At 56.9% G+C, this 27,962-nt stretch overlaps 4 protein-coding genes and 1 non-coding gene across 5 annotated transcripts; all 5 read right to left on the bottom strand.

The window, feature by feature from the left end:
- Nucleotides 1-626: 626 nt before the first annotated feature.
- COL26b_009692 (uncharacterized protein) lies at nt 627-3,339 on the bottom strand (the record flags this gene model as incomplete). Its single annotated transcript, XM_053182411.1, is given in 3 exon segments — nt 627-639; nt 656-1,661; nt 1,728-3,339. 3 exon segments carry the CDS (start codon nt 3,337-3,339, stop codon nt 627-629), a joined length of 2,631 nt encoding a protein of 876 aa, XP_053033689.1.
- Nucleotides 3,340-4,250: 911 nt separating this feature from the next.
- Nucleotides 4,251-8,192, bottom strand: COL26b_009691 (uncharacterized protein; the record flags this gene model as incomplete). The annotated part of the gene is made up of 1 exon (XM_053182410.1): nt 4,251-8,192. The coding sequence occupies one exon, from the start codon at nt 8,190-8,192 to the stop codon at nt 4,251-4,253; it is 3,942 nt and encodes a 1,313-aa protein (XP_053033688.1).
- A 10,631-nt stretch (nt 8,193-18,823) lies between these two features.
- COL26b_009690 lies at nt 18,824-18,925 on the bottom strand. The gene has a single exon. It is a non-coding gene; the product is annotated as a tRNA-Ala (tRNA).
- Nucleotides 18,926-20,193: 1,268 nt separating this feature from the next.
- Nucleotides 20,194-20,906, bottom strand: COL26b_009689 (uncharacterized protein; the record flags this gene model as incomplete). The annotated part of the gene is made up of 2 exons (XM_053182409.1): nt 20,194-20,840; nt 20,903-20,906. The coding sequence occupies 2 exons, from the start codon at nt 20,904-20,906 to the stop codon at nt 20,194-20,196; spliced, it is 651 nt and encodes a 216-aa protein (XP_053033687.1).
- A 2,042-nt stretch (nt 20,907-22,948) lies between these two features.
- On the bottom strand, nt 22,949-26,612 carry COL26b_009688 (uncharacterized protein; the record flags this gene model as incomplete). The annotated part of the gene is made up of 7 exons (XM_053182408.1): nt 22,949-23,431; nt 23,488-23,928; nt 23,988-24,452; nt 24,509-24,914; nt 25,075-25,811; nt 25,864-25,903; nt 25,951-26,612. 7 exons carry the CDS (start codon nt 26,610-26,612, stop codon nt 22,949-22,951), a joined length of 3,234 nt encoding a protein of 1,077 aa, XP_053033686.1.
- Between the last annotated feature and the right edge of the window lie 1,350 nt (nt 26,613-27,962).

Raw genomic sequence — 27,962 nt, 5'->3', positions numbered from 1 at the left:
GCACACTCAGTCTCATAGCACATCGTCCGATCGTGGCATCATTGTTTCTCCACCGCACACGAAGACTCAGACTGCGACAATTCCATGTGCTTCAATTGGGGGGTTCCCACGGGGCTGAGTCTCCAAAGGGGTTGGAACAGGAAACATCTCCCTTTCTCTGTGCCCTCGTGTCTCTTTTTTCAAACGACGACCCGTCAAGAAAGTAACTTTCCTTCCCCACAGACTGAGGGAGGGAATTGAGTAGAGATGGAGCTGGTTCGGCGTGTGTGTCAGTGACGGACCGGACTTCGATCATCCTTGCTTGTTCCACGCCCCGTGCTTCGCGGATGGGGAAGATATCGCCGGACGATCGGAAGGGAAACTGCACCCGCCGGACGGCAGCCTCGGAGATAGAGCGGCTCACGGCCGATGAGCCGAGTAGCCCGGCAGCAAGCAGCAGCACTAGTAGCGCTCCGCGTCGAAACACCTGAGCCCGTACGTGATGGCGCCGCCCTGAGCTGAGGAAGAAGACGCGCGTGTTTACGCAAGCCCCCCAATCTAGGTCATTCACATGGGAAACATGGGCGGGCCGCCTCCCCCGGGCATTCCCTCAAACATGTCCCCCATCCCCATGACCCCCAGCCCGCTCAGCCACGGGTCCTGCGCCATCACGTACCTCATCCCGCTGCTCAGGCTGCCCGGGCTCGCCCCGAAGCCCGACGTGAACTCCTCGACGCTCAGCCCCTCCGTGAGCCCCACGTCGATGCCCATGTCCTGCAGGTCGCCCGACCACACGGGCGGCATCCAGTTGTTGCCCGCGCCCGTCGTGGTCGCCGCCTCCATGGCCCCGCTGCTCGCCGTGTCGGGGCCCGAGGACGCGGAGGCGTCCATGCCCGGCGTGACGACGCTCGGGTCGTACATGAAGGCCTGCTGCCGTGGTGTCGGCGCCGGGTTCCACATCATGTTGCCGCCTGTCCGCCCTGCAGACGCGGACCGGTCGTTCGTGGCAATCTCAGATAACAGGTGCAAAGGCGTGTTGGCCGCGGGGTCGTACTGGATCGTCGGCGGGGGTTGATAACTCGGCGCCCTCTCCTCCGGCGCCGCAGCAGCAGGCGCCACGGCCGTCTTCTCCGGTGCGGGTGTCGAAGACGACGTGGCCCGTCCAAGCTCCGGCGTTGGTTGGGGGCCACCCACTCCCAGGCCCTTGCTCTGCTTCAGGAACCAGCTGCGCAGCATGACCAGCACCACCAGGAACTTGGCCGCGGGGCGGCTCCTGTCGTCGGACGCGGCGGCGCGGAAGCGCTCCAGCAGCGCGTCGAGGTAGAACTCGACCTTCATGTTGTCCTTGTCAATCACCTTGCCCAGCTCGGAGCCGGGCGCCGTGGCGGAGAAGTACATCTTGATGAGCACCACGACGGCGTATGCGACGCGCACGAAGTTGAAGACGGGCAGGCAGCGGATGCTGGGCACCTCCATCGACAGGAACGCCTCGAAGATGCCGTCGATGGCGGAGAGGCACGCCGAGAGGGCGTTGATGTGCGACGTCGTGAGCTGCAGGTTGGGGAGCATGCCGTCCTTGAGGGTGGCGGTGTCGAACGGCGGGCGGATGTCGTCAAGCTGGGTGTGCAGGGCGATCTCGTGCATGTACAACGACAAGACGTGAAAGCTCATTTTCAACGTGGCTGTGAGAAACACCTCGCGTTAGCATCATACCTTCATTATATACTGCAGGGAACCGTAGTACTTACCCCCCGTCTCCTCCTTGGGCACATTTTTGCTATACTTTTCCAAATCCCTCTCTAGCATCCTCAACGAGTACTGCGTCCTCGAGTCCGTGATATTCGGCACAACTGCCGGGTCGTCCATGGCAAACTGCACCCCGACCTCCTCCGCAAGCCGGTGCGTCCACACAAGATGGCAGAAATACCGGTCCGTCGGAGCCGCCTCGGGGCTCGTTTGCAGCACCTCCATGCTCTCCGCCATGAAGCTCGTCCACCGCACCAGGTTCGGCCGGTGCAGCGCCATGCTCGTGTTCGCCGCCAGAAAGTAGCTCGCCAGCCACGCCCGCCGGCACTCCAAACTCGTCGGATCCGGCGGCGGCGCCCGCTTGAACGGGTGGTTGCGCCACTGGTAGGGCACCTGCATCTTCCTGCCGCCCGTCCGCCGCCCGAGGCCGATGTCGAGCGCCATCACCGCGCCGATGTGCACGAGCTGGTAGAACTTGAGCTCCTCAAAGTGCTCCGGCGGCCAGTACCAAATCACCGCGACCTGCAGCGCCTGCACGATCTCCAGGCTCTTCTCGCCCGTGATGATAATCTTCTCCGCGAATATCTGCATCAGCTCCTTCACCAGCCGGCGCTGCACGTTCGGGCTCTCCGACGACGCCGCCGACATGATGGCCAGGAACAGCAGCGGCTTCGACCGCCGCAGCTCGTCCCCGCTGGTCGACGGCGGGAACACCACTGCCGGCATGTGTGGCATCATGTACGTCTTGTACCTCTCAAACAGCTCCGAGGCCTTCTCGGCGCTCAGGATGCCCCTTTCCACAACATCCGCATAATCTGCCCCCATCTGCATCGGCGGCGCAGGCCTGCTCATCTCCGGAATCTCGGCCGGCGTGTCTCCCCTCTCGCTGAACTTCCTCTTTTGCCCAGCAAGCAGCCCGGTATCAACACCCCTCCGGTCCGCATCCTCATCGCCCGGCGTCGCCGCTCCCCAAGCCCTCGCCATGCCATGATCACCCCACCCCCTCTTGAAAGGCGTCTCCTCCCTGGGCACCGGTTTCCCGAGGACGGGCTGCGGCACGCTCGCCGCAGCGCTCGGAGCCGCCCCCGACGTGCCCCTGGCCTGCAAACTCGCCGTCAAAGCATCGATCTTCTTCTCCAACTCGGCAACCCTGCTGTCCGTCTTCTTCTGCCTCTTCCTCGTCGGCATCGTCACAACGCAGTTCCTCCCCGCCTTCTTGCAACGCTTACACGGGCCCTCCGCATCGTTCGGGTCCGGCTCGCATCGCACCTTCAGGCCGCGACAGGCCTCGCATGCCCTCGGCCGTTTGGGGTCTTCCGGGTTGTTGCCCCCATGGAGCCCGTCGTGCTGCGGCGTCTCCCCGGCGTGCGCAGAGTGAGGTGTCTCGGGGCTCTCGGTGCCCGCCGCCGTGTCGTGGTGATGTCCCTGTCCTTGTCCTCCCTCGGCTCCGCTTCGCCCGGGAGCCGTTGGTGAGGCGGCAGCGGCAGCTGCAGCTGAAGCGTCGTCGTCGTGCGTCGTCGCGGGGCCTGCGGTGGGACCACCGCCGTTTCGGCCGTTTGTGGGCGTCTCGGCGCCTCGTAACGCTGGATCGAGGACCGACGTGCCGTGATCCATTGCTGTGCGGGCGGCGCAAAACACGATGGGCTGGGCGTGCTGCTTTGTGTTGCTGGCTAGAGAATTGGCGATCGGATGATCGGGGGACGGAATTGCGGCGGTTGAACTTGCCGACCTGACTTTCAGCGAATTCGCGCGGCCTGCGAAGTGCCGATACTTCCGACACTAACAATTATTAGTCAGCGTCGTGCCTCGGTGTTCGGGCACTATTAGTCGACCATCCATCCCCTTATTCTCACGCCGAAGGTTAATATGTAGGCACATATATAGGCATGTTGTCAAGTTGAACCAACATCACCATGGATGGAGCTGCGTGTGGTTGAACAAAATTTTGATTTCAAAGCTAAACCAACTATCCAAATATGCTGAGTTGCTTCCAGAAGAGCGCAGTTGAAAGTCAGAAGACGAACTGTTGCAGTTCAATGCCGTCAACGCCATGCTAAGCCCCGGAAAGATCACGCATGAACCGCCGACAACCGCCTGTTGTGCAACCACCCGGGAAAACCATAACGTGGCTCCGTATGATACAAGTTTGACCCGTAAATCATCTGCTCATGCGCCTCGGTTCCAAATTCAGCCTCGTCTTCTACCATTAGGGCCTCGTCTCCGCAGCTCTAAGCTCGTTCACAAATCGAAAAAGAAACTCGGCAACAAAAGGCTACGTGTGCGAAAGGTAGCGATCGATATTAGAACGTAATGGAGCTCTCGGCACCGGTCCGGATTCGGGTTGTATGTTCGGGTATATTGGCGCCGTCATGTCGTCCATGCCCTCCTGGATGGGGGGGCTGGGTTATATAGTAAAACTCAAAAATGAAATGTGCAAAGCATGGTATCAACGCTGCGTGTAAACGAGTGGGTATGTTTGCTGAAGAATCGTGGAGGTTTTGTGGATGGTTGTCCATAAAATAGGCTCAGAAGCGAGTCTCCTCTCGGAGACGACTCTTAGAGCTTTGCGGGTTTAATCCCATCATGTTGCCCATAAAGATGACGCTCTCTCGTCGTTTGTGGGGCTGGCTGTAGCCGCCAGAGCCGTTGTCGTAGCTTTGGGCCACGCCGTGATAACCGTTCGACTCATACCCTTGCGGCGCATACTGAGGCTCATAACCCTGCCCACGGCTGGTCGGGTAGTTTGGCGGAGGTGTAGGTGATGACCGAGCACTGTGCAAGTCTTGCAGCAGGGGCGGCGGTGTTCCGCTAGTTCTCTGCTGGCCTGTCATGGCCTCCATGAGTCTTTGCCGGTGAGGCGACTGGCTCGATCCGGCGGACGTAGAGGGACGCGCTTGCTGTGGGTCGAATGACGGTCGGTTGGGCAGACCATTGGCCATACTCGGCAAAGATCCCGATCGCTCACGGCCGGAATCTCCGTCAAAGGAGGACGGTAACTCATATTCTTCGGGTTCAAAACCGAAGATGCCCGAGTAGTTTTGCAAGAGCATCGCGAAGACGGGCGCTGGAATGTTCAAAGTCGGCGAGAAGACGATACCTACGTTGCGCACCGTCATCTTATTCATGTCTGCGTTGTTGATGATCTTGATCAGGAAAGCGATCAGGTACTTCAGCAGCGTGGCGTTTGCTTGAGGAAGCCTCTGCACCAGCTCAGATAGAGCGAAGATCTTTTCCTTGAGGCCAGACATTTCTGTGACTGCCAAAAACTCCAGGTGAAGGTCTCGAGTAAGAATGGTCGTAGGCAGTTCACGCAGGTACAACTTAAGCAAGGAAGCGACAGCATGAATGTCGTAGTAAGTCTCGTCGGTCACCAGATTGACGTCACCCTCAACGTTGAAGCGCTCGCGGAGTTGCTTGATGACAACGTTGGAGCCACTCAAACGGAAGATGCCTTCCTCCAAGATAGCGTTCTTGGCGTCTAGGTACTGAATACACCTGTAAACGACTGCAGGCAGTGGCACATTGACGTCGACGGGATGGTTGTATCGCACCGCCTCGGCCAATGGTGCTCCGAACGCCTGGCGCACGGGACCGGCATAGCCGCCTTGCGGAGGGGTTGAGGAGCCACCCTCACTTCCACCGAATAAGGAGTCTTGTCCATCAGACGATGACCTAGTCTTGGGCCCGAAGCCGAAGAAGCTGCGTTTCTTGATCTTCTTCTCCTCGTTGACGGGAAGACCGAGGCCAGGCTTGTTGCCCCACTGAGCCGAATCAGCAATGGGATGCATATCTCTTGGAGCAGAGATCATCATCGACGGTTGTGAAGACATTCCCATCGCCTCAGCGTGATGGTGATCTGGCATAGGCCCTCCAGGGCCCCTTGGTCGTACGGGAGCACCGTGCTGAGGTAGGTCACCCTGGGATGTGGCGTCATAACGAACACCGATAAGGTTATCTGACGACTCAGTCGGCTGTTGTTGTTGCTGGGGTTGGTGTTGAGAAGCCGTCTTCTTGTATCTCTGCTTCTTCTTCTCAGCGCGCTCGGCGGCAGCAGCCGCTTGGCGGTCATGAGCATGCTGCTTTGCCGCCTGAGCCTCCTCCTCCTCGGGATCCTTGAAGTCGATCCATCTGAGCAGAGCATCAACCCACTGATCTCTCTCCCGGTCGTTCTCAGCGCAAAGCACGTGCTTCACGTGACTGCTGGAGTCCTTCTTCTTGGGTTCCAAAATGAGGAACGCGTGCCGGTATTGGTTATCGGCCTCTTCGGAGTTTGCTGACTGCTGAGGGGATTGATTGTCGTTGCTCTGGGACTGTTTGCCGATTTGTGCGCTGGGCAACTTGATGGTACCTAGGTGAGCACCACCCGGAGTCTCATAGTACTTGAGGTGAGGACCATCGAGAACAAAGAAGCGCGCCTTCCAACCACCAAAGTTCTTCCCCCGCTTAGTGAGATAGCCTGTTCTGAACGGACGACCACCCGGTCCAACCTTGGTCTTGTTCTCGACCAATGTCTCCATTGACCCGGCATCGTCGGCATTGGGAGGCAATGTGTTCGTCGAGAGGTACTTGCAGAGCTCCAGAGCGCTTGCAGTGTCCAAAGGACATTCGAGGACCTCTTCAAGGTACTGGTCGAGTGCCACTCGTCGGGCATCGAGCTTGGCAGGAGCATGGCCACTGAATAGTGATCTCTCGGGCGTCTTGGCAGTGAAAGCTGAGCACTGCTTCAACCTGGAGTCCAACTTCGCTAAAGAGGCCGAATCCTTTTCAACCCGCCACAACTCTCCAGGCTCAGATCGCGAGAAGATGGCGAGAGTAAACACAGGGTCCTCTTCCAGTTGTGTCAGGGAAATGAGACTCGCTCGCGACGGCTTCATACGCGAGGAAGCAACCTTGACTATGATCGTTGGCAATACGTTAGGTCCGAGCAGCAAGTCGGGGTACTCTTCACTGGCGAATCCCTTGAAAATACGGCCAGGATCACCGCGCTCGATTGGGCTCATGCGGCTCCTGTCGCTAGGAGGCGACTGACTGCCTTTCTTTACGATATTGAGTGGCTGGGGGCTCTTCAATACCATAGGCTCAGAAGGCAGTGGAGTCTGAAGAGAGTGACCTGGAGGAAGGGGGATGGGTTGACGAGGCGGTCGCGGTGACAGAGGGCCGGAGGGGAATGATCCCGCGCCTCTTGGGGAGTGGGCAGGGCTGTCAACCACAGCAACTCCTAGCGGGCGCGGGCTGGACGGCAAACCGGGACTCAAGAGCGGAGCGTCAAGAGTCTGGGGGCTGAGTACTCCAGCCAGAGAGGCAGGAGCGTTGTCGCGGTGCATTCGCTTCGGCGGGCTTGGTGGCAGGTCGGTGGGTGCCGTGGTTGTCTCAGTGGGCGTACTCTTCTTCGACAAGCTCCTCCTCTCCATCTCTTTTTGAACCAAGACTTCCCTATCGCGATCGTCCTCCTCTCGCGTTCTTCTTCGACCACGCGCCTCGCCGACGATTTCATCAACCTCCAAGATGTCGTCGAAGTCAGTATCACTTTCCTCCTCCTCGGCAACAGCCTGGCTTTTGCTACCAAGCTGCAACGGAGCTGGAGGTGGCTTGCGTGGGGGTGGTGCGGGAAATTGGGACAACCCTTCATCAGTAGCCGAGTCGATTGGAGGTGCTTTGGGTGGTCTCGGGGGAGGGACGCTGGGTGGCTGGCTGGGTAGGCTGCGAGATGGTGGCAGTGACATGCTGACAGGGAGGTCCATGAACTGTTCCGCCTCAAGCGCTTTGCGAGCGGCGTCGGCGGCTTGCTCCTCCGCGTCGTGGTTGAACTGGTCGTAGGCGTGTTCATGAGCTCTGGGCATCTCGTGTGAAGGATCCAGCAGCTCGCCGACAGCTGACGGAGGGCCATTCGGTTGATCCGCCGGAGGTGTGATCGGGTAGGGCGCCATGGCCAGGTCGACCGGGGAATGCTTTTGGCTGTCGGAATCCAGAGTCGGGGAATCTGGAGCCACGACTTGTCGCTCTTTGGGAGCGCTGATATCAACCGTCGGTATCGCCTTGTGCACAGGCATTTTCATGACCTTGCTGCTAGTTCTTGAGCCATCGGAGGCTATCGTTTCGGGAACGTTGATAACTTCCTTCAATTTCTTCCGGTATTTTTCCTTGTCTTTCAACGCGCGTTCCAGATCCTTGTTCAGCCCCAGAATCATGGCCCGTTGCTTGTCGACGAGGCGCCATAACTGTGCATTTTGTTGTGACTGTGACTGCTTTTCTTTGAGAAGGTATTGGATCACGGCCTCCGGACTGCCTGCTGTCTTAATCAACGCAGCGATATCTGTAGGATCAGATGATTGGCTGCCGGAGGCGCCTCTTTGCGATTGAGACTTTGTGGAGATGGCCGAAATGGCCGAGTCCATTGACGAGTTCCGCGGTGCACCTTTGCCTGGGTGGCCCCGTGAGGCAGCGGCCGAGCCTCCAGGTGTAGACATTGGGGATCGGGGCGGGCCTGCAGAAGGCCTGGAATTTAGGTACGGTTCGGAGGCACTGCGACTATCATTCGAGGGAAGCGGCGATATTCTCGGTCTGCTGTATTTGTCTGTCAGTCGTGCTACGTGTGGCCGCGCGCGGGGCGCCGGGGCTTTCCAATCGGTACGATCCAACGGGTGCTGCAAACATACCGTGGCGCGGTGCGTTCGGGTGTTGACGAACTGGACGAATCACTTTGGTAGTACGTCTGCGGTTCCCCCAAGAGGTCGACAGGAGAGCGTAGATCGTCGGTTGGGGTCGTTACAATGTCGGGCAGTGTCTTGGAGCGTGGCACTGAGAAGTTGGCCACGAGCGGGAAGAAGGACGAAGACCGAACTGAGAATGGGCTCGTCGGAGAAGAGACTGCGGTGCTCTCGTGTAGAGGACTGGGGATCGGGCGGCGAGGAGATCTAGAGGGTGGAGGGCATCAGTTATTGTGCTGCCCCTGCCGGCGTCGTGAACTTTGAGGTCCACAAAATAGTAGTAGACAAGGAGGGCAGCAGAAGCGGATAAAGCAAAGAGGCAAGAGAAAAAAAAAAAGAGTCAAGAGCTGGCTGCCAAGACAAGCACACGATATCCTCGGAAACCAGGAACCAAGGAACAGAGACTCTCTGGCTCTGGCTTTGGCTCCGGCACTGGGTGGGAGGAAGAAGTCGTGGTGAATGCGATGGGTGAGCGACTCGCGGGTCTTTTGGCTGGCAGTCGTGGGCAGTTCAAGGTTGTAGAGGCAAGGAAGGTCAGGTCAAGGGGAAGAAGCAGCAGTGAGAAAAAGCAAGGCGCAGAGCGAGCAGAGAGAGACAATAGCCGACACCACACACCACACACACCCACAGACGACGGCGAACAGCAGAGAAGCAGGATGATGAGTGGACCGTTCCTTCTTTGGTAAGCACCGCAGTGGATGCTCTGTGGGAACGTACCTTGGAGATGGAGTCAGAAGAGGGCTGGCCACAGTAGTGGCACCGCTGTGAAAGTGACTGGCAGCGGTGCTGGTGCTTGTGTTTGTGGTGCTTGTAATGCTTGCAGGATCGGGAGCCGGGATCAAGAGGCCTGTCGTGGGGCTATCCTGGGAGGAGGGCGAGGATGAGGAGGAGGTGTACTTTGGGGCAGCATCTGCTACCTGGAGCCGGTGAAGAGGGTGTTTTTGGTGAGGAGGCAGGCGAGTAGTGACACCAGCAGCGACAGCAGGAGTATGGGTATGAGTATGACCATGACCACCACCATCACCGCCCTCGCCGCCAGTATGACCAGAAGGAGCCCTGGCACCAGCAACAGCAGCGGCAGTGGGGGCAGTATGTCCAGTGCCAGTGCCAGTCAGAGTCGCAGATGCGGCCGTCGAACCAGCATCCGCAGCACAAGGACCAGAATCTGAAGTAGAGCCCTGGGCACTCCGAGTCTGGAGCGCAAGCTGCGACATGGTGGGCAATGCGACGGGAAGACAACTGGCCGGCGGCCCAACAGGGGGGGTGTGCAGGGTCAGAGCTTAACGCAGGACAACCTCGCTGAGGTTTCGAGATGCCTGGATGACCCTGACTGCCGTTGCATATATTACACCGGCCGCTTTTTCTCTGAGTGTGCGTATTTTATTTTTGCTTTCTCGGGAGCGAGCGAGCGAGGGGCGCCGGGACTGGACGGACGGCAAGGCAAGGACCGGAGACGGGGCCCTTGGGCGATAGAGCCAGGCGTCTTCCCTGCACGGCGAGAGTCTGCAGAGCTGCTGTACTGCGGCCGTCTGTCTGGCAACGTATGTAGGTAGATACTTCGGAGGATGCGATGTCTGTCGACTGTGATGTGATGCGATGCGGGTGCGGTTCAAGTTGCAGTCACTGGTTGCAGTTGTATCGCCAGGAGGGATCGGTGACCGTAGGGCAGGGCGGGCGGGCGAACGAGATGAGGTGGAGGTGAGGAAGAGGTAGGTTGTAGTCGAGGCCGGCCACACAGCAGATCAGATCAGATGAATGGCGTCCTACAAAGGGAGGGAGGGGCAGTCCTCGTTCTTTGTGGGAAGAATGTACGAAGCTGGCGACGGGTGAGACAAGTGCCCGTTGTCTTGAGCAGGCGTGTAAGGTACACCTTCTGTGCCAGAGGCGCGGGGATCATTTACTGGCCGTTGACCTTGGCTTGTTGACCTCCACCGAGGCGAGCGAGTGGCAGCAGCGGGCACACGAACAACCACAGACAGGCAACAGACGGATGAGGTGGCCTCGTGGTTGTTGATCGTGGTGGTGGTGGTGGGTGTGCGTGGCCGACGTAGGTTTGGCAATGGTAATGCAAATGCAAATAGTATTCGTCCACCTCGTTGCAAATTGCAGGCCGGGCGGCCAGGCCAGAATGAGGTACAGTTGCAATAAGGTGGTGGCCGTCGATGAATGGAACCCCTGGGTTCCTGGATTGCCGCTTCCAGTAACAGCCGGAGGGCGGCTGATTCGTGCTTGTTGCAGCGGGTGGTGACGTGCGAATCAGACGGGAGTCTTCTGTGGTTCTCGATTCTTTTACGGAAGGGCTCCAATTCAACTTCACATTGGTCGGGGACCTTGCCTTGCGCTGTCATTTACTCATTCATCCCCAACACCCGAGGGCAGCAGCAACGACGGAGGCGACGGCAGAAAGCAGGCGCAGCAGCAGCAGGACAACCAGGCGTAGGAGCAGGAGCAGGAATAGATGCAGGTGCAGACGCAGGAGCCCGAGCAAGGTCGTACATCTGAAGGTAAACAGGGGGCCGGATGAAGTAGAGCGAGCCAGCGGCTGGGGCCTGTACTGAAAGCCTGCGATTTTGTGTATGTGTTTGTATGCTTGTGCTTCGGCACTGCGTATGGCTGGCTGCTGGTTTGTGGTTTTGAGATGGTGTGGTGTCGTTGTTGTTGCTGTTGTCGTTGTGGTGTATGTAGTGGCTGCTAGTAGGTAGTAGGCCTGCCTCACTGCTCAGGTACAACAGCAACCCAGGGAGGAGGATGGGCGGGCTGGCAAGAGGATGCAGATGGTGTTGGTGTTGGTGCGGGTGCAGTGTGTGTGGGTTCGTGGATGAGCTTCCGTTTCTTGTCTCTGCATCTGCCGCTGCAAGATTGGCCGAAAAGAGATGGCTGCAGTTGGATATGGAATTCAAGGTTCCTGGGCAGGTCGCTGTTGCTCGTCAGGGGCAAGCAATGTGAAATTAGGAAGAGCAGTTTGCCTCTTGAGCCTCCGGACGATGCGGATGCGAGAGGCACGATACGATGGGGTACAAGGCTAGATACCATACCATGCCTTGCCTCACGACGCGATGCACCTGTACCTTACCCTCAGCATTGACCTCCACTTCATTTGCAATTCCCCTACTCATTATTGTTGCGATGTTCCGTCCACTTTCCCTTTCCTCTGAGCGGGCAGGTAGGGAAGCAAGTACCGATAGTGACAAAGGTACCCAACCCTCATCAATTGACTGCAACGCAAACCCCCAAATCCAGGCCCTCTTAGCCTCTCAAAGTCGCTCTCAGGTACGGGGCGGGGCGGATGCCACCAAGGCCCGGCACCTTAGCCCAAAGGTTCTTCTCACCCAGGCAAGGTGGGCACAGGTACCTACTTTACCGAATGTTGACATTGACAAGCCTGCCTCAAGAGGCAAGGTACGAACAAGCGTAAGGCATCTTAAGGGGGGCAAGCCAATCTCCCACGAACCAGGGCAGTCGGCCGAATCAAGAAAGCGCGCGTCGCTCACTAGGACTGTGTGAACTGGTTCCCAATGAGCAATCAGAGAAATCAGAGCCAGAGCAAACCAAACGTGGGAAGGGGGAGATGGGTCAGCCATTTCGTGCTGGCGAAACCCTCAGCGCCGTTTCTAGCACCAGCTAAGTCCATGGCGGTTTCGTCTTGCTGAATGTACCGCGCTGGGTTATTTGTATGAGCAGATACTTCTGCCAAGCTGCTCCTTCCTGTCTCTATCTTCTGCGAGATAGGCTATCACTACTTTCCTTCCTTCCATTTGCCTCAGGTGCGGACCTGCTGCTCCTACTCGGACAGCTCCTCCTACCTGCCCATTCGTACTATGCAGTACCTGCCTTCGTACTTTCCTGCGTCAACACAGCCCAGATAACCGGATAACACTTCCTTCCTCAGACACAAGTTGCACTGCTGCCGGGAGATTATTTCATTTATTCAGTGATTTGAGTGATGACGCATCAGCAAGAAACAAATCCGGACTCCGAACCTGCACCTTTCGCCATTTCGCAGCTCGTCAACCACGTGGGTGCCGCACTCCCAACCCGCCACCCACGATATCCACGGCCACGATGGGAATCCACTTGCCACTAATGCCCCCTCCAAGCATCGAAGTATCGCGTCGCACGGCCGATTGATTTAACTACCTCACTTCATAAGGAAAAAAACCACTTGTTGTCTCTCCAGCAGTTCGGTACTTCTCGCCTTTCCACTCCAACCGCCATCTCCCGCTCATCAACAAAGGTCAAAACACTCGTACACTCTCGCTTCGACGGCGATGTCATCCGTCAGCTCAACGTCCCGGCCCTGGGAAAGTGCCTCCTCTTATGCAAGACCCTTCCCATGGAACATAACACAGACGAGATTGCACACGCCTGCTTCCGCTATGCGGCGGACTCGATATCTCACCTCCTCTCCCGAAACATCGGCTCGTTCGAAACACATCAGACCAAATGACAACGCTTTTCACTCCCCTCGCTCTGCTCACCATCTTCCAGTCGTCACGTCAAATTCATAAAGGCTGTTTGTTTGTCGTCCATTGTACGGCGAATCGTACGCTACGAGCCGACGACATGGCCAAAACATCGGGCATCGTCTGCAGTCATTGGGCGTGGCACCATTTGTCACTTGAGGTTCTCATAACCCGAACCCTACCTTAGCTTTGCCTTCTCTCTGGTTGGAAAAATGGGGGTTTTGGCCATGCATCTCGCGATTTTGGCCTTGCCCTGCACTACCGTCTTTTAAGCCGGTGGGCGTCAACAACCAGATGCTGTGGGCCACTCTCGCACCCCAGATTCTTAACGCCACGACCCAAGGCCTTAATTAATCTTGGAACCAGGGACCTTCGGCTCATTCGCTCCAATCATTCCCCCGGCAGCTTGGCCAGCTCATGACAGTATTCCCGTTTTGGACACCAGAGTCCCACAGCTGCCAGCATCTAGCAAAAGAAAACGAAGAGAAAACCCGCGGTTGAATCCAGGGCTAGGGACAAAGAATGGTCCAAGCAGTCAACCGGGATGTCAACTGCCCGTCATGAGAGACATCGGTGGACACTTGGATTGGGTTCCATCCGAAACTAGGTTCCGGGCCTTTGCCGCACCAGATTTGCCCGTGAGAGAGCCTCCCTCACGTCGAGCTCAATCGGCTCCGCTTTCCGTCACATTCGCTATGCCGTTCACAGCGCCGCCGTACGACATGTCAATCCTCATCCCCGCAAAGACCACTCAACAGAGAACGTCTGCCCGTCGTTTGCCTCAAAACCACACGCTGCATCCACCATCGCCTGTCAACTTGTCTTGTGTTGAACAGATGGTTCGAACCCCGTCTGCCACGTCGCACGCCGTTGCACTCGTCCCGTCTGTCCCGGCTCTTCCTGTCCACCTGTTCAATAAGTCCCGTCCAGATTTGAGGTTCAGGAGACTTTTCTCCTCCCATAATGGCCGCGAACAGCTTAGCCTAGTCATGTGTCCTGCAGGAGGCAGCATCACTGCTGCAGGTACCAACACATCTATCACCACACATGCCCGCCTATCAAGGAGCCAGTCACGGTCAGCCATCTCAGGGCCACTTCAAAATCCATTTGGCTAGACTTCCCATCATGGCGACAGGAAACTACAGCGAAGAAACCTCCTCAAACTCGCACTTTCATGGAAACAGCGTCTCACCACACGGGAAACGCCAGCTACAGAAGTGAACGTGCATGGGCCCTTTTCCCTTCTACGCACGCCTGCCTTTCCCCAGAAAGAAAATCGCTTGGCTAGATTGCACGGCATGCAACTTCAGTCGGCTGTTCGGCTGAACACATTTGTTGTAGAGCTCTGTGCTGCGCAACTACCACCACGCTTGAATGCTTCGGCGCAGAGCAACGGGAAGGGCACTAACTGCCTGGCGTGGCTGGAAGGTGATGCCCGGTTAAGGCACCACAACATCCACAGAGTGCACTACGCTGTAAACCCCGACACGGATTATGGTTTCGACGTCCTTGGTTTGTTCTCCCGCACTATTACGAGCCCGTTGAGCAGGGAACAATTCGCTAGGTTCCCTATCAAGGCTGCGAAGGAACCTACGCTCTAGCATTTCGAGGCGTCTGTGTCATGTCATCCTTCACCCCAACCCGAGCGCCTGGGGAAACAACCGCGAAACCTTCCAGCCCGGGATCCTCCATCGCCGTCCGCCTGGAAAGTGGCGCTTTGACAATTGTTTATTCTCAATCAAACATTGTCCTTCAAAGACATCATGCATGAACCGCCGCTCCCAAGATCCGGGGATTCTTTGCATGAGGTCTTGAAGAGTGTGTGGCTGGCTAGCCTCGACATCTTTGATCAGCCACAAGCAGGATAATTCGGCCTGGACTTGGCTGGCATTTAGCCCCCATGAGGGCGCCTTGCAGCTTGCTGGCATAAGCAAAGTATGTTGAATCACGGTACAGCTTTCAATGGCGGTTTTCAAAGCAAAGAGGCAGTGCTGTGCAATCTGTTCACTAAGCAACGTCATCAACAGTCACTTATCGCACGTCAGCGAGAACTGGACGGCAACCTTCGGGGTCATTTCGTCCCAAGGTCACAGTCCAATCACGCAGCTGTGTTCCACCCTCCCGTGCGATAACATCTCTCCCGCGCATGAGCGGTGTGACACACACAGTCTGCTTCCAAATTCTTCGTCTCTTGGTTCCGTTCCGATGCTACCGGCAGACTTGCTTTTGAGGAAGTAATCAGGACTCGAATCCTACCAGATGCAGTGGGCGACAAGCACTGCAACCTACATGGCTGGCAAGCAGGCCGGCTTCCTGAATCAAAGCTGGCCATTTTCGGGGCTCGCGGGCGCAAAGCAACGCTTCTTTGCCTCATTTGGAGACCTGCCCCTGGTCTTGTAGACACCTTCGGCACCTACCACCTAACGGACCACTCACAGCGGACGAGATCGTCCAAATCGCGGGTCAACGACACTGAAGAATGTGGGACGCTCCGAAAGACAAGCAGATTCTGGACATCACGAGGGAAGGCAATTAAAACGTGCAGCGACAACCTACTGGCGCTTCAACTCTTCTTGACTGGCGCCGTGGAGCAGAGGGCCCCCAGATTTGCGGCGAAAGATGCAAAATGCCAGGAAGACCCCTCTGCAGCGTCGCTTTTTCCCGTAGCGCCTCGGCGTCGCTGGTCCTGTATCCTGATTGCAGGTGGATCAGTTAATTTCCATCCACTTTCTTGCTTGAGAGCCACAGAAGCTCAACTGGTTCAGAGCCGCTCGAGGCGCTCCACGACTTTGCTAGCCAAATCCTGCACCTCCTCAAGAGCTGGCAAGACACAATGGTTCTTGCCTCCAAATGCCGTCGCCGCCGTTCCATCGGTAGAGCCAACGGCCATTGTGATCGCCCAGGCCTGTCCCCGCGAACGCCATGAGACATTACTGCGAACGCCTTTTGACGAGACTTTGTTGACGGGGGGCCATCATTGGTGGCCTGTGCCTGCCGCCTTGGAAGCCAAGCACTCAGATCGACCCATGCAGCCAATCAAGCTTGGTATGGATGAGCGGAGACTTGGACCCTGAGAAAGACATATTAAGGGGATTACCGCATGCTGTTTTACCAGGGAGACTGGCCGGAGCCAGTTGGTAGATGCAAGTGCTGAAGACCGCGAAATTGATCGACGACTCGGGCAAAAGGCGGCAAAAGCTCAGGGCCCTCGGACATGGTTGTCAAGTTGTGAGACTTTCGATAGACGATGGCGCGCGCCAGTTTAATTCCAGATGCTTCATTTGCATGACCGACGGTGCTCAGCAGAACGCTGCCAAGATCCGGGACACCTATGTTCCGTCTACGATGTTGAGCGCAACTACCTTGGGATTGGCGGCTAGGAAAGGCGCACTGCTCTTCTTCGATGATGACGCAGTCAACAGCACAAGATTCCCTGCGCAGTGTTTCTTGCTCACCACCGGAACGCGCCACAGTGGCTCACCGCATGGCTGGCGCTTGTTACACCTTTGCTTCAAGCAACTCGCCTTCCGTGACAGACAGCCAGGAGAATCGCTGGTTCATCGTCTGATGTTCGCGCGTGTCAAATTGGGCCTCGTGCCCCAATGATTCAAGACGTGGGTGTTCCATTCAGGAGAATGGCAGCCTCTTGCTGCGACGTCTTCGCATGTTCACCTCAGTCAGGCATGAGTGTGGAAGCGCAAGGTGGCTTCCACCGCGTCAAGGCTCAAGCAACCTGGGATGAGTGACATTTCATGCATGTCGACTCAACGGCATGGCTCCAAATAAGCTCAGGTTACAGGGGCAGCCAACGGACATCAACGAAGGATCTTTGGGATGGGGTTGCCTGTCAGCTAGGAAAAGCGGACCTCTGTATCACGAACATATACTCGACATCATTGACAAGTCGGTCCAGCTTAACGGGTGGCTGGCAGGACATGGCTCTCTCTCTCTCTACTGTGAGGTTTCAGCATCCCAGTTCGAAATATTACTCGACCTACAGTCAGTCGACAACCCGCTCTGAGGGCAAGACATATCTCGAGGACGCAGTCGTATCAAAGATATGGGATCATTGCCCCTTCAACTGTAGCAGCAACAGGTTTCATGCCGCAAGACCATAAACAAAACCGGGATGGCTGAAGAACAATAGCGGATTCGGTTGACGAGCCGACCACTCAAGTTACCTGGGTGTCCAAATCGACTTGGGACGAAAACCGACCCAAGGGAGAGGGACTCTCGCCAGCTTTGCAACAGAAGTTGTCTTTTCTCCATCTGCTGTGCATAGCAATTTCGGATCTTCTAGTTGTTGTCCAATGAGGTGGCGGCCTTTCTCATAAGCCACGGTGAAACACGAAATCACTCGCTCCCATGACCGCCCGTTGGTGTTCAGGCTGAAGTTCAGCCGGCGTCGCGGACGTGTTTCAGACGCGCCCTCAATTCACTCGGGACATTCTCGTCGCAGATTTCTCGCTTGACGTTCAACGTGCTTTAACTAGAATAGGCGGGAACAAAGAGCACGGAGTTCCCCCTCACGTAAAGGGTAGTTGGCCCTTGTTCATGCGCGCGATCCCCCAACTTTCGGAAGCAGCGCTCTCACGCAGGGAATCCTGTCGAACGATGTTGCGGAGTTGAGATGACGGGTCTGTCTTTTCACACGGACTGCTGGTTCCGGCTTGCAGCTTCCGCCGGTGTAATGGATTGGCCGGGCTTGTTGGGCGGGAGGCATCCCCGAACCAGCACGTCGTTCTCGCTCGACTGTGAAGCTGTCATGGATTGTCAGCGTCACAGATGCTGTTGCCAGGCGGACGCTGGTTCTGGCGAATGTCCCGTGCCCATACTCGCAATGCGGATTTGCCCAAGGGCGGCTGGGGTTCGGGTGATGATCGAGGCGCTCCCAGCAAACGAGCATCGAAGCTATCCAGAAGAAGGAATTCCTGAGGGAATTTCTGACTCGTTTCTGACTGCATCAACTTCGCTGTTGAGATTGCCCCACGAGCCGCGAAGCCTGGTGACACATCTCGTCCAAACCATTTACTGATCTCTCAGCAGACTGAAGAGAGTCCCGGTTTTTTTTGGATGAGGCCGTATCGGATCTAGGAGGCAATCGGGCCCAAGCTGATGGGCAAGTAAAACAGCGCCGTCTCAAGAAACAAACTCATCAGCCCATCGCGGATGCATAGCTCGAGTATCCCACATCCACGTCGGCACCGGACGCCGTTCCGGGAAAGGCCGTGCGACGTGGGGTTAACGGCCGGCACGCCATCCGAAGAGGCGAGATGGAGCCGACGGACGGCGGGCGGGAGAACTGGGGCAGAACTCGGCCTGTGAGCCCTTGGTCCGAAGTGCCGAGATTGTTGCAGTTGGACGACGTCGCAAGAGTTTGGAGATTCCGCCGATGCTGCTGTCTGCAGCATTCGTTGGACCACGAGTCCTTTCAAGTATCGCAGCATGTTGGCCCACGGCTCCGAGCTGCCGTCTTGGGCAAATCTCACCACATGCATTCGGAATTGGTGCGTATGGGTGAATCGGCCAGCGTCAAGTGACTTCACGGCCAAGGGATGGAGGCCACGCGTCCCGGCCCATCATCCGCCTTGTCGTCGGAGCCGCCGCTGCGGGTTGAGAGCGAGGCGGCGTCCGCGTGCGCCGACTCTGCCACGGATGTACGACGGCGGGTCCAGATTGAGCTCTGCCTCCATTTCTGTGGATTCCCTCCCGTCTGCTATGGACTGCCTAAGTATTCCAGAAACCCAATCGGACGCACAAACCCGCCGATGCGTTCACTTGTTCGAACGCCTAGCATCCGATGGGATATGAACCGATTACCACGGGTCCGCTGAGAGGTCGCAGCCACGCCCAGGCCAACGCAGGAGAGCTTCAGAAATATCTCCTTAGTCTTCTGACAAAAAGGAAGCCCGCCATGAGGCAAAACAATGGACACTCGGGGAATTGAACCCCGGACCTTTCACAAGGCGCATCACCTGGAGATACCGGCGAAGATGCGAAGCGAAAATCATACCCCTAGACCAAGCGCCCGAATCGTATGCACGGCAAGGCCGAGAACGCGATGGAGAACCCACCACGGCGGAGATCGTGGCGGGGGAAGACGCAAGAGTGGGATTCTGGCGGCGGCGATGGTTGGTTGGGTACGACGGTGGGACCGCTCGTGTACATCTGTCCCGTGGGTGAAGGGGAGAGCCAGTGCTCAGACTCGAAAGCGCCCCCATCTGAAGTCGCGATGGAATCACCGAGAAACCTCTCTTCAAGGCGAGGCGCTCGAGAGTGATCCAAGGATATCAGAAACGTTCGAGGCCCTGCTTGGCAGTTTTAGCAGTTCGTCTTGGCAACAAAAACAAACGGGAGCCACTTCGCTTACCCCAGCTGCGATCACGACATAGGAACTCGAGCAAACAATCAAGAGGAAACGCGACACGGTAAGATCGATCGTGCCAAGGCTTCAAAGATAGCCTCATCAACGTCGCAAGGGAACGAGAAGTCTAGACGCGCCGGGCTGGATGTCATGTCTGTCACCGAGGAGGCGGGGTGAGGAGGGGGAGGGGGCATGTAACCGTGTCCAGGGGGCTCCTCCGTCTCAGGAGCCCAGAAAAGACCCTTAAAACAAGCACAGAAAAAAAGAGGCAAAGCCTGAAATAGAGAGGGGGACGGCATCGCGACTTAGTCAGTTTCCCTGTCGTTGGTCCTCGAGAGAGACGGTTGATCCTTTATCTCAAATCAAGTCCTATTTTGAGGTGTTGGTTTCGCGGCATGCGGGGCGACGAACGTGGGGGAAGGGGACAAGGAGGCCGGGCAGGACGGTGTCAAGTCTTTGCAGAGATATACTTTTGCCTCGAAGCGCAGGACTGTTAACGTTATATGCTATACGATGCTCGGTATCGCCAGAGTTGTGAGAAAACACGCCATGGTTCCCAAATGCGGTTGCTGGTGGTAAGGTACTTGTCAGATCTCGCACGCGCCCCTGCGACGAGCGTCAAGAGTCCTTATTATCCAATTGAAGAGATAGTTGGCAAACGTATTGCTACGACAAAGAAAGGACAAGGCCGTTGCTTGGATATCATAACATATCTATCGTATCGTATGTGTTTCCGTCATATCGTTCTTCGCTCGCTGTCGTCCATACAAAATACCTCATCCAACAGATAAATCATAACCAAGTATCCCATCAACTCCAACTAAGACAGACCCTCATAGAATCACAAATCATGAAACATCATATCTCCAAAATAATAAGACCCATCCCGGAATAGACTCGTACAAAGTCATTCAAACGTGTGCCAGGTCTTCCTTCATCGCCTGTGAATGTACTCCCGCTCCCTTCTGCGATCCGAGATGGTCACTCTCATCCTCTCCTCCTCAGGCGGCGGGGGCGGCGGCAGCATGCGCGGCGGCGAATACCGCCTCCCCTCGACGTACCTGAACGTCTCGTAGCGCGGCTCGACGGGGACAGGGACGGGGTACGGCACGCGCACGGGGACGAGCTTCTCGCGCTCGACGTAGACCTCTCTGACGTCCCTCTCGCGATCACGGCTGCCGTGGCGTGAGTGGCTGCAGCTGCGGCTGCGGCTGCTGCGCGAGGACTTGCTGCTCTTGCTGCTCTTGACGCTCGGCTCCACGTCGACGGCGATGACCTCGATGGGCGCGGGCTCAGGCGGCAGGACGATGGGGGGCGGCGGCGGAGGAGGAGGAGGAAGCGCGATGACGGGTGGAGGCGGAGGAGGGAGAGGCTCGACGACGGGGGGAGGAGGGGGCGTGCAGGGCCTGACGATGACCGGGGGCGGGGTCGGCTCGCGGGCGGGGATGAAGGTTGTCTTCTTTGTGCGGACGGTGACGGCGCCGTTGGTGGGGGGTTCGAGGTAGAGGCGCTTCTTTGCGCCGTGGTGGGAGTGGTGGCGGTGGTGGTGGTGGTACTCGTAGTATTCTCGTGAGGATGCTGCTTTGGCGGTTGGCTTTTTTGCTTCGAGGTGACGTCAGGGATAAAGCGGGAGTTACACGTACCCATTTTGGAACGGCTGTGCAGAAAAGGAACTCTTGAGGAGGAAAGTCTGAGTGCGCCGGTGTGGCCTACACTAAGGTGCGACGTTGCCCGATACCGACGGTGTGGTTTTCACAACGGGGGGCCGAGGTTCGTTATGGGTTGCGGGTAGGCGCAGGTCGCAGGCGGATTCTGCTGCAACACACCCGGATATGGGATGATGTGTAGGAGTAAAAAAGGGACGATCGAGTTTGTTTGGCGGGACAGAAGTGAAGATCAGCTTCTGAATCAGAAAAGAGAGGCGGGAAGGCTGGGTTGGAGCTGCACTAAATAAGGTCGGGGGCAGAGAGGGGGGGGATGAATGGTGGGCGGGAGATGCGCTATCCCATTATATAACTACGTACCGCTGGGCGCAAGAGAGCCAGCCAGCTGCTGCCAGGGAAAGACACAGAAAAAAGACTTGGAAAAGCGAACTTGTCCAGGCAAGGCCGGACGGGAAATGTCACCGTTGCTGACGGCTGTCACTGGTTGGGTTGGACGGCGGTGGGTGTCACCCACACCACCCACCTCGCATAGCCGGATAGCACAAGTACCTTGCGCTTCCTAGTTTGCGGTACAGTACAGTGCTCACAAACACCAAGGAGATGATGGTGTGTCAGCCCGAGGGAAAGCCCAGTCTGAATGGGAGACCCAGGCCAGGCTGGGTCGACGTGCAGCTGCCGTGTCGAGGGAGAGAAGACGGGAAGTGGTGCATCGCCATGGCCGTGTCCCCCGCCCTCTGGAGGCTCAGCAGCAGCGGCATCAGCAGCACCGAGGACCCAGCAGCGGGAAGCCCGACCGAGACGAGACGCACGAGAGAGGGGACCAAATGGAGCACAGCCGCTTTGAATGGAGCTGAACATACCTAGTACTAGAGTATGGTATCTTTTCTGCAAGACTCTATTCGCGCGCAAAGTGGGATATCTCTAAAGACAGCAGATGAACAAACAATGACACTGGCCAACAAATTTCATTTAGGAGGGACCATGCAGAACCGCAAACCTGTCCAACAAAAACCAGGACCATCCCCCCTCCATCTTCCCACATGAACAAGACCCTTCCCTCCTTCCAGACCGTCCTTCCTCCATCTTCTTTCCCTTCGCGTGAGGGACAGGGGCGCGCGATTGGGCAATTAGGGCCTTATGACGCCAGTGGGCACGTCACGCCAAAATCAAGATTCCGGGAGGGTCCTCGTGCGCTCTTCTGCTAGAGGGAGGGGTGCTTGGCCCGGGCTGCCACCTCCCTCTTTTTTGGGTTCTCCGGCTGACATCCCCCGACGGTCTCGACCGTCTTCATTCGCTCCGCGCACCTCGGGTCCTCTCTCGATGCACTGCGGTATGTGTGTGTGCGAGTCCTGCGTCCTGTCCTGCGTGCTGCCCGTCACCGCCGATGGTCGACGGTGCGGGATGGGAGAAAATCAAGGTTGTTGATGTGCCGCCGCGCGGGATTGCTCGCAGCTAGCCCGCTGCGCACCGCCTTTTCCCACGAGATGCGATTGCTCTGCGCCGCGCCTTTTCGTCCACTTGCGCAGCCAACTCGGGGTACCCCTGATAGTGGGGTTGCAGGGCTGAGCTTGTTGAATTGGGTGCGCTGGCAGCTCCATCGTCTGTCCCAACCATCTCCGCCGCGCCGCCGCCATCTCTTTGGGGTCCGGGGCCAGCAGACATCGTTGGGCCGCGGGGCGAGAAGAGAGAGAACAATTCTTCCCCGAGTCGCTGCGCGGCCTCTTGGGCCCCGATTCTTAGGAGCGGGCCTCATTCTCGTTGGGCGCCGTCCTCGATGCCAAGGCCGCGAACTGTACGATCCCATCTATCGGTCGTCGCTGGCTGCATGCTTGACTGATTCGAGATCCGGCCATCTCTTCGCAGCCCAACCTCTGCATTGCCGCTTTCTTTTTCCTCCCCTTCCCAGACCAAGTCTAGATCCATCCATCTATGACCCTTGACCCTGGGATCTATCGGGCTCGGGTGCCCCCGAACTTCCTTGATACGATCGATCCAAGGCAGTCGCCCACCGTGGGACTAGGGCCCTCAAGCCGCCGACATCCTCGCGCGCTGCTGCCGCCGTGACGCACCATCTGACCGAACCAGCTTCACCGTCCGCCTCATGAAGTTCTGTTTAGCTGACGGCGGTCGAGCATACCCAGCCGCCCTCGGAGCAGGGAGCTCACGCGCCTCCATCGCGTCATGGTGATTTGACTTCTCTGAGATGCCAGCGTGTGCAGAGAACCCGGATACGAAATTGTCCTCGCGGCGAAACTTATTGGCCATCCAGTTGAACAGATGGCCTAGCTCTCCCATCCACCACAGACCAAGCACGATGACCAGGATGGTGACTGGTATCGCAGAGGCCCAGTAGAGCCACTGACCGGCCTCCATGTCACGGATGTCGCTCGTGTTCATCCCGAAGATGCTCGACACTGCGCTCAGGGGCAGGAATATGATTGTGACAATGGTGAAAGCATAAATGGCCTGCTCTTGCCGGTCCTTCGTCACCGCTGCGTTGTTCAGATTCTAGCCACTCGTCAGCAAAGTCGTCCCATGCTGAAAGTCAACTTTGTTGGGCTTACCGTCTGCTCCAGGACATCGGCCTGTTCAGCATATTCATCAAAGTCTCTTGCCCGACGCTCCAACAGTTGCGTGCACTCTGCGGCGAGGAGATCCCTGAAGCCAGCAGCATCCGTGGACGGAAGCTTGTAAAAGTCTGACACCTCAGCGATGGATGCCAGCAGAACGTCCGCCTCGCCGTCCTCGGCGTATCTGTTCCTCGCCATGCGCAGGTGATTCCGCAAGGACGCACCCTCTCGTCTGTTCACCTCACTGTACTGGACCGCGTTCAGACGGCGGTGCTTTGGTGTTGTGGATGAACCTTCGTCCCGAGATGCCAAAATAGAGTTGAAAACACTGTTTTGCGCAGCTATTGTGCGGTTGATCACGGTGACTTCCTGACGCAAAAAGTTGATTCGCTGCTGATAAGTCATGTCTGACGCCCCGTTTGCAATTTCGTTCTCCTGCGAAGGAAAAAGTGTCAGCACGTGAAACGGCGGTGTTCAACCCAAATTAGACTTACCAAAGCTCTGAGATACTCAGAGTATGTGTCGCTGATTCCAGCATACTTTTCAGACGTGTTGGAGAGGAGTCCGTATCCGATCAGGGATACGACCTCCAGCGGGAGGACGGAAGAGCGTTCCAAGAGCTTAAGATTTGACAGGCGTTCCATGATGTGCTTCATGCCGCTCTTCACCAAAGAGTCGGCCACGTCCAGATGGTCCTCCCACATGTGTGTCTCATGACTGGCGTAGATCAGACCCATGACCAGATGAAGCCAAGCACGGATCAGGTCAATAGGCACATCGATCTCCAGGCGGTCCGTAGGTTCAGCGTGAGACAGGATGCTCTTGAAAGCCATGACAGGGAGGGCGAGTTGCCGCAAAGCTTTTCTTATCGTTGGGGCGTTGGCGAAGACGGCGTCGCGTCGTCTCTTGTCGAGTCCGTGAGGGTGAGGTTCGCCATCTGCGGAGTCGGATACGGGGACCTAAAGGTAGTTTAGCGACATGTTGAGTTTGCGGCGAACTTTAGACGGAAACTCACCCAGACGAGGTTCACCACAGCCCCCCAAAACCGCTCAGTTGTTGGCCCGTCAAACAGTGGAGGCAGGAAAAATCTGAACAGAGTGTCGGCAGCGTTGAATATGTCAACGCGGTCTTCGTAGTCCTGCTTCTTCCAAGGTTTGTTCTTTAACTCCTGGATGGCAGCCCCCTGCTGTTCAAGGTAGGCGTAGACCTCGTCTCGACCAGACGCCTCGGAATCCAAGTAAGCTCGCCGGTCCGGCCCGTTTGTCTCGGCAGTCAAGAAATCCTCTACTTCGGAAAGCTGTTTTTGTAGGACAATAAAGTTGGGGCCCTCGACCGGGCTTGAGATATGAGCGTCAGCCCAGCTGAAGACGTGAAACCTCTCGTTTGCTTTTCCATGTCCCGGCGGATAGCTCAACCGTTTTCTGGGTGAAAGGGGAGCCGGCTGAAGGCCGGCACCGGGCTGAGACCGAGTGTTGCTCACTGATTGCCCGATGGGTCGGAGGATGCCGCTCGGCGGAAGTTGAGGTGGCGCACTGTTTCCCGTTAGCTACATCCGGCAATCTGCGGAGCTGCTATACCGACCTGGTTTCCATCGTGACAACGACATTTCTGCGTGATGTGCTAGCAAACTGCAAAACCTTCCACCAACGTGCTTCGCCCAGCTGACGGTCGTTAAAGTGGAAGCGCACTGTCTTGGGCCAGAAGTCGGCGAAGTGGGCGATGAACGCAAACCACGTCTGACACTCCTCAAGAGGAAAAGACCATAAGACTGATTCCCCGTACTGAACGAGGATCCGCCCAGACTCTGCGCTGTGAGAAGGGTCTTTCGCCGGCTCTGACACCACGCTGACGTTGTCGCCTCGCAGGGCCGCCTCGGACATCGAACCGCAGGTGATGAGAAGGGAGTTGTCGAGAACGATGCACCAAAGCTGGCGAATGTGAAAGCAGGAACTCTTGTCACCGTTCCCAATTTGCCGCGTAGCTTGTTGCATGTCGCGCTTCTGGGAGTTTCGAGAGAACGATGCTTGCAACAGAGTCTGGGGCGGGTAAGCCCCTGGGTTTCCAGTGGCCAGGATTCCAGAGTAGTCCTCGAGAGAGAAGTAGGGCACACAGAGCCATGTTGCCGTTCGCTTACCCGGAGTCGACCCTTTCTCATGTTCCCCTTTTTGTAGAGGCAGTTGGAGGTAGCTCGGCTCCATGTGCTTTACCGTGGTTTGCCGGCTGGTTCTGACTGTCTTGGAATAGTTCTTCCTCACGTCGGAGAGAAGCTTCCGGATGTCATTCTGCTCGTTTTCCGAGAGGCATCGCGAGATTTCATTCTGGGAATGGTCAGCCTCGGGGCCTTCTGTATACTGCTGAGCAAATACTCACCGTGAACTCATCAAAGTTCATCATGTCTTGTTGTACATGCCTAGCAGTTGTTAGGGATGAAGAAACAATGTTTGTCTGAGAACTTACAGCCACCTGAACAGAGACTGCCTCCTCCTCCTCGCATCATGGACGATCTCCAAAGCCGCCGAATGCAAGCCCCCAAGGACACCTTCGCCGGTGTACTTTGACTGATATACATAAAACGCCTCGCTGAGTGGTGGCTCTTCTCCCCTTAGCGTAGAGTCGTCAGAAAACGGCGTCTCCAAATCAGACCCGTCGTCGTCTTTCGAGTGATCGCCAGACAGACGAGCGGGGTCAAAGACGTAAACCTTCCCCGTCGTCTCCTCCAAATCAACCCAGTCCTCCGTCTCCTGGATAGGAGTCAAATACTCCATGTCCGTGAACTCTGGCGGCATCGGGAAACCGTCCAGATCTACAGAGTGTTCGTCTCCCGTAGCGTCCGTGTAGACAGAGATGGGCGAGGGCTCTTTGGACGGGGCCGGAGGCATCTCTTCTTCCTCTTCTGGCACTGCGGACGGGAATGCAGGTGTTTGCTGCCGCGAAATAGGTGCTGCCATGGGCGTTTTTGGCCGGCGTCTCGGTGTGATGGCGTCCTTAGGCGAGGCGAAGCGAACCATGGGCTGAAGTAGTGATCGGGTCGATCGCCGGCGGGCTGGGGTGGTGGCATGCGGCGGTGGCGTCGGCGGGACGGGGATGTAGATGTCATCTTGCTTCCGAAAGTCCTCCATCATCTGGGCCAGGTTCACACCCCTGTACTGGCTTCTGAGACTTTGTGCTGAGGTTCGCGGCGGGAACAGGGAATGGCCTCGACGGCGAGGTTCCCTCTGCGATTCATACATATTGCTGGCCGATTCGTACTGTGTTTTGGGGCTGTATCTTGTGTGCGAAACACAGTGTAAAGTCTCGGCAATGGTGTGTAAGTGGCTACCGAAGCCCTTAGACTTGCCAGATATTGGTCGTCTTTTCTTCAAGTGGTAAGTGGTATCAATAGTTTCAACGACCAAACGCCTCAAACCTCCCCAAAAGGGTCGTCTCAGAACGTGTCTGCAACATTTAAGTAAGAAAATGCCTGCAATAGTGGTATCGCGTCAAATGTCACCCAGCCGACGCTTGTTTCTTGGCCAGCCACCCGCGTGGTCGCAATCAGGTGGCAGGGCCGCCGCTAACACGAGGCCCAGTGGGCATGTGCGCTACCCGTGCGCTGTCGCTCCAGGCACGCAGAACCGCTAGCGCCGCCGTTGGCAACCTCCCTCCCCGCCATCTTCAGCGCTTGTCGCGGGGAGGTCCCAGCAGCCGTTGGGTGCTTCTGCGCCGGGCCCAGCCACTGACGTTCTAAGACGGTGGTTCCTGGTGCCCCTGGTACTGGGATGTACCTGCATTCGCGATGGACGAGAGCCCGCTTAAGTCGGCATCGACATGGTTCACGGAGGCTCACGATAGCTGCTAGTTTTTAACGACAAAGCGAGTAGCGTATGTTCGGATCTCTTTTCGTTGCCGTCCCGGCCGAATGTCTACACAAAACAAGTGGTTGTCCGTCCTCCTGAACTCCCAAGTCAACCCACGGGTATCTACCATTCCTGAACTCCAACCCAAGTGGTATCTCGTTCCGTTCCAGAAAGAGAAAGAAGACCAAAGAAAAAACAGACGATGAGCGTCCCAAGAGTCCTCATCTGTCCATGTCCACGTATCGGTATCAAAAGGACCAATAAGCGACTCGGTCGGCTGAGGATCCCAAGCCCATCCGTCTAGTGCAAAGAAACAATGAACCACCTCGAAGGATCTTAGCCAGCCATTCAGTACCAGAAGTTACAATGTTCGTAAGGCTGGTCGGCCAAGTATCTGCCATCTTCCGAGCGTCCATCCTTTTTGCTACTGCTGGGATCAAAACCGTCGCACTGCTGCAGGTACGCATCCGCCGGTCGTAGGTAAACAAGGTAAAGCAAGTTAGAAAGCCGCCGTAAGTCCTGTTCTCAGACTAGTCCTTCTGCTAGAAAAACCGAGCCAATAATTTCTCAGCCATTGCAAAGTCGAAGCCAATATCCACAATGAGAATCCATACGGAAGGGGTTGCTGAAAGC

The sequence above is a fragment of the Colletotrichum chrysophilum genome (genome assembly GCF_026319265.1).
Source record: "Colletotrichum chrysophilum strain AFK26 chromosome Unknown scaffold_95, whole genome shotgun sequence".
NCBI classification, from domain to species: Eukaryota; Fungi; Ascomycota; class Sordariomycetes; order Glomerellales; family Glomerellaceae; genus Colletotrichum; species Colletotrichum chrysophilum.
Note: the sequence above shows the minus strand (reverse complement) of the source record. Positions and strands in the feature narration are given on the sequence as shown.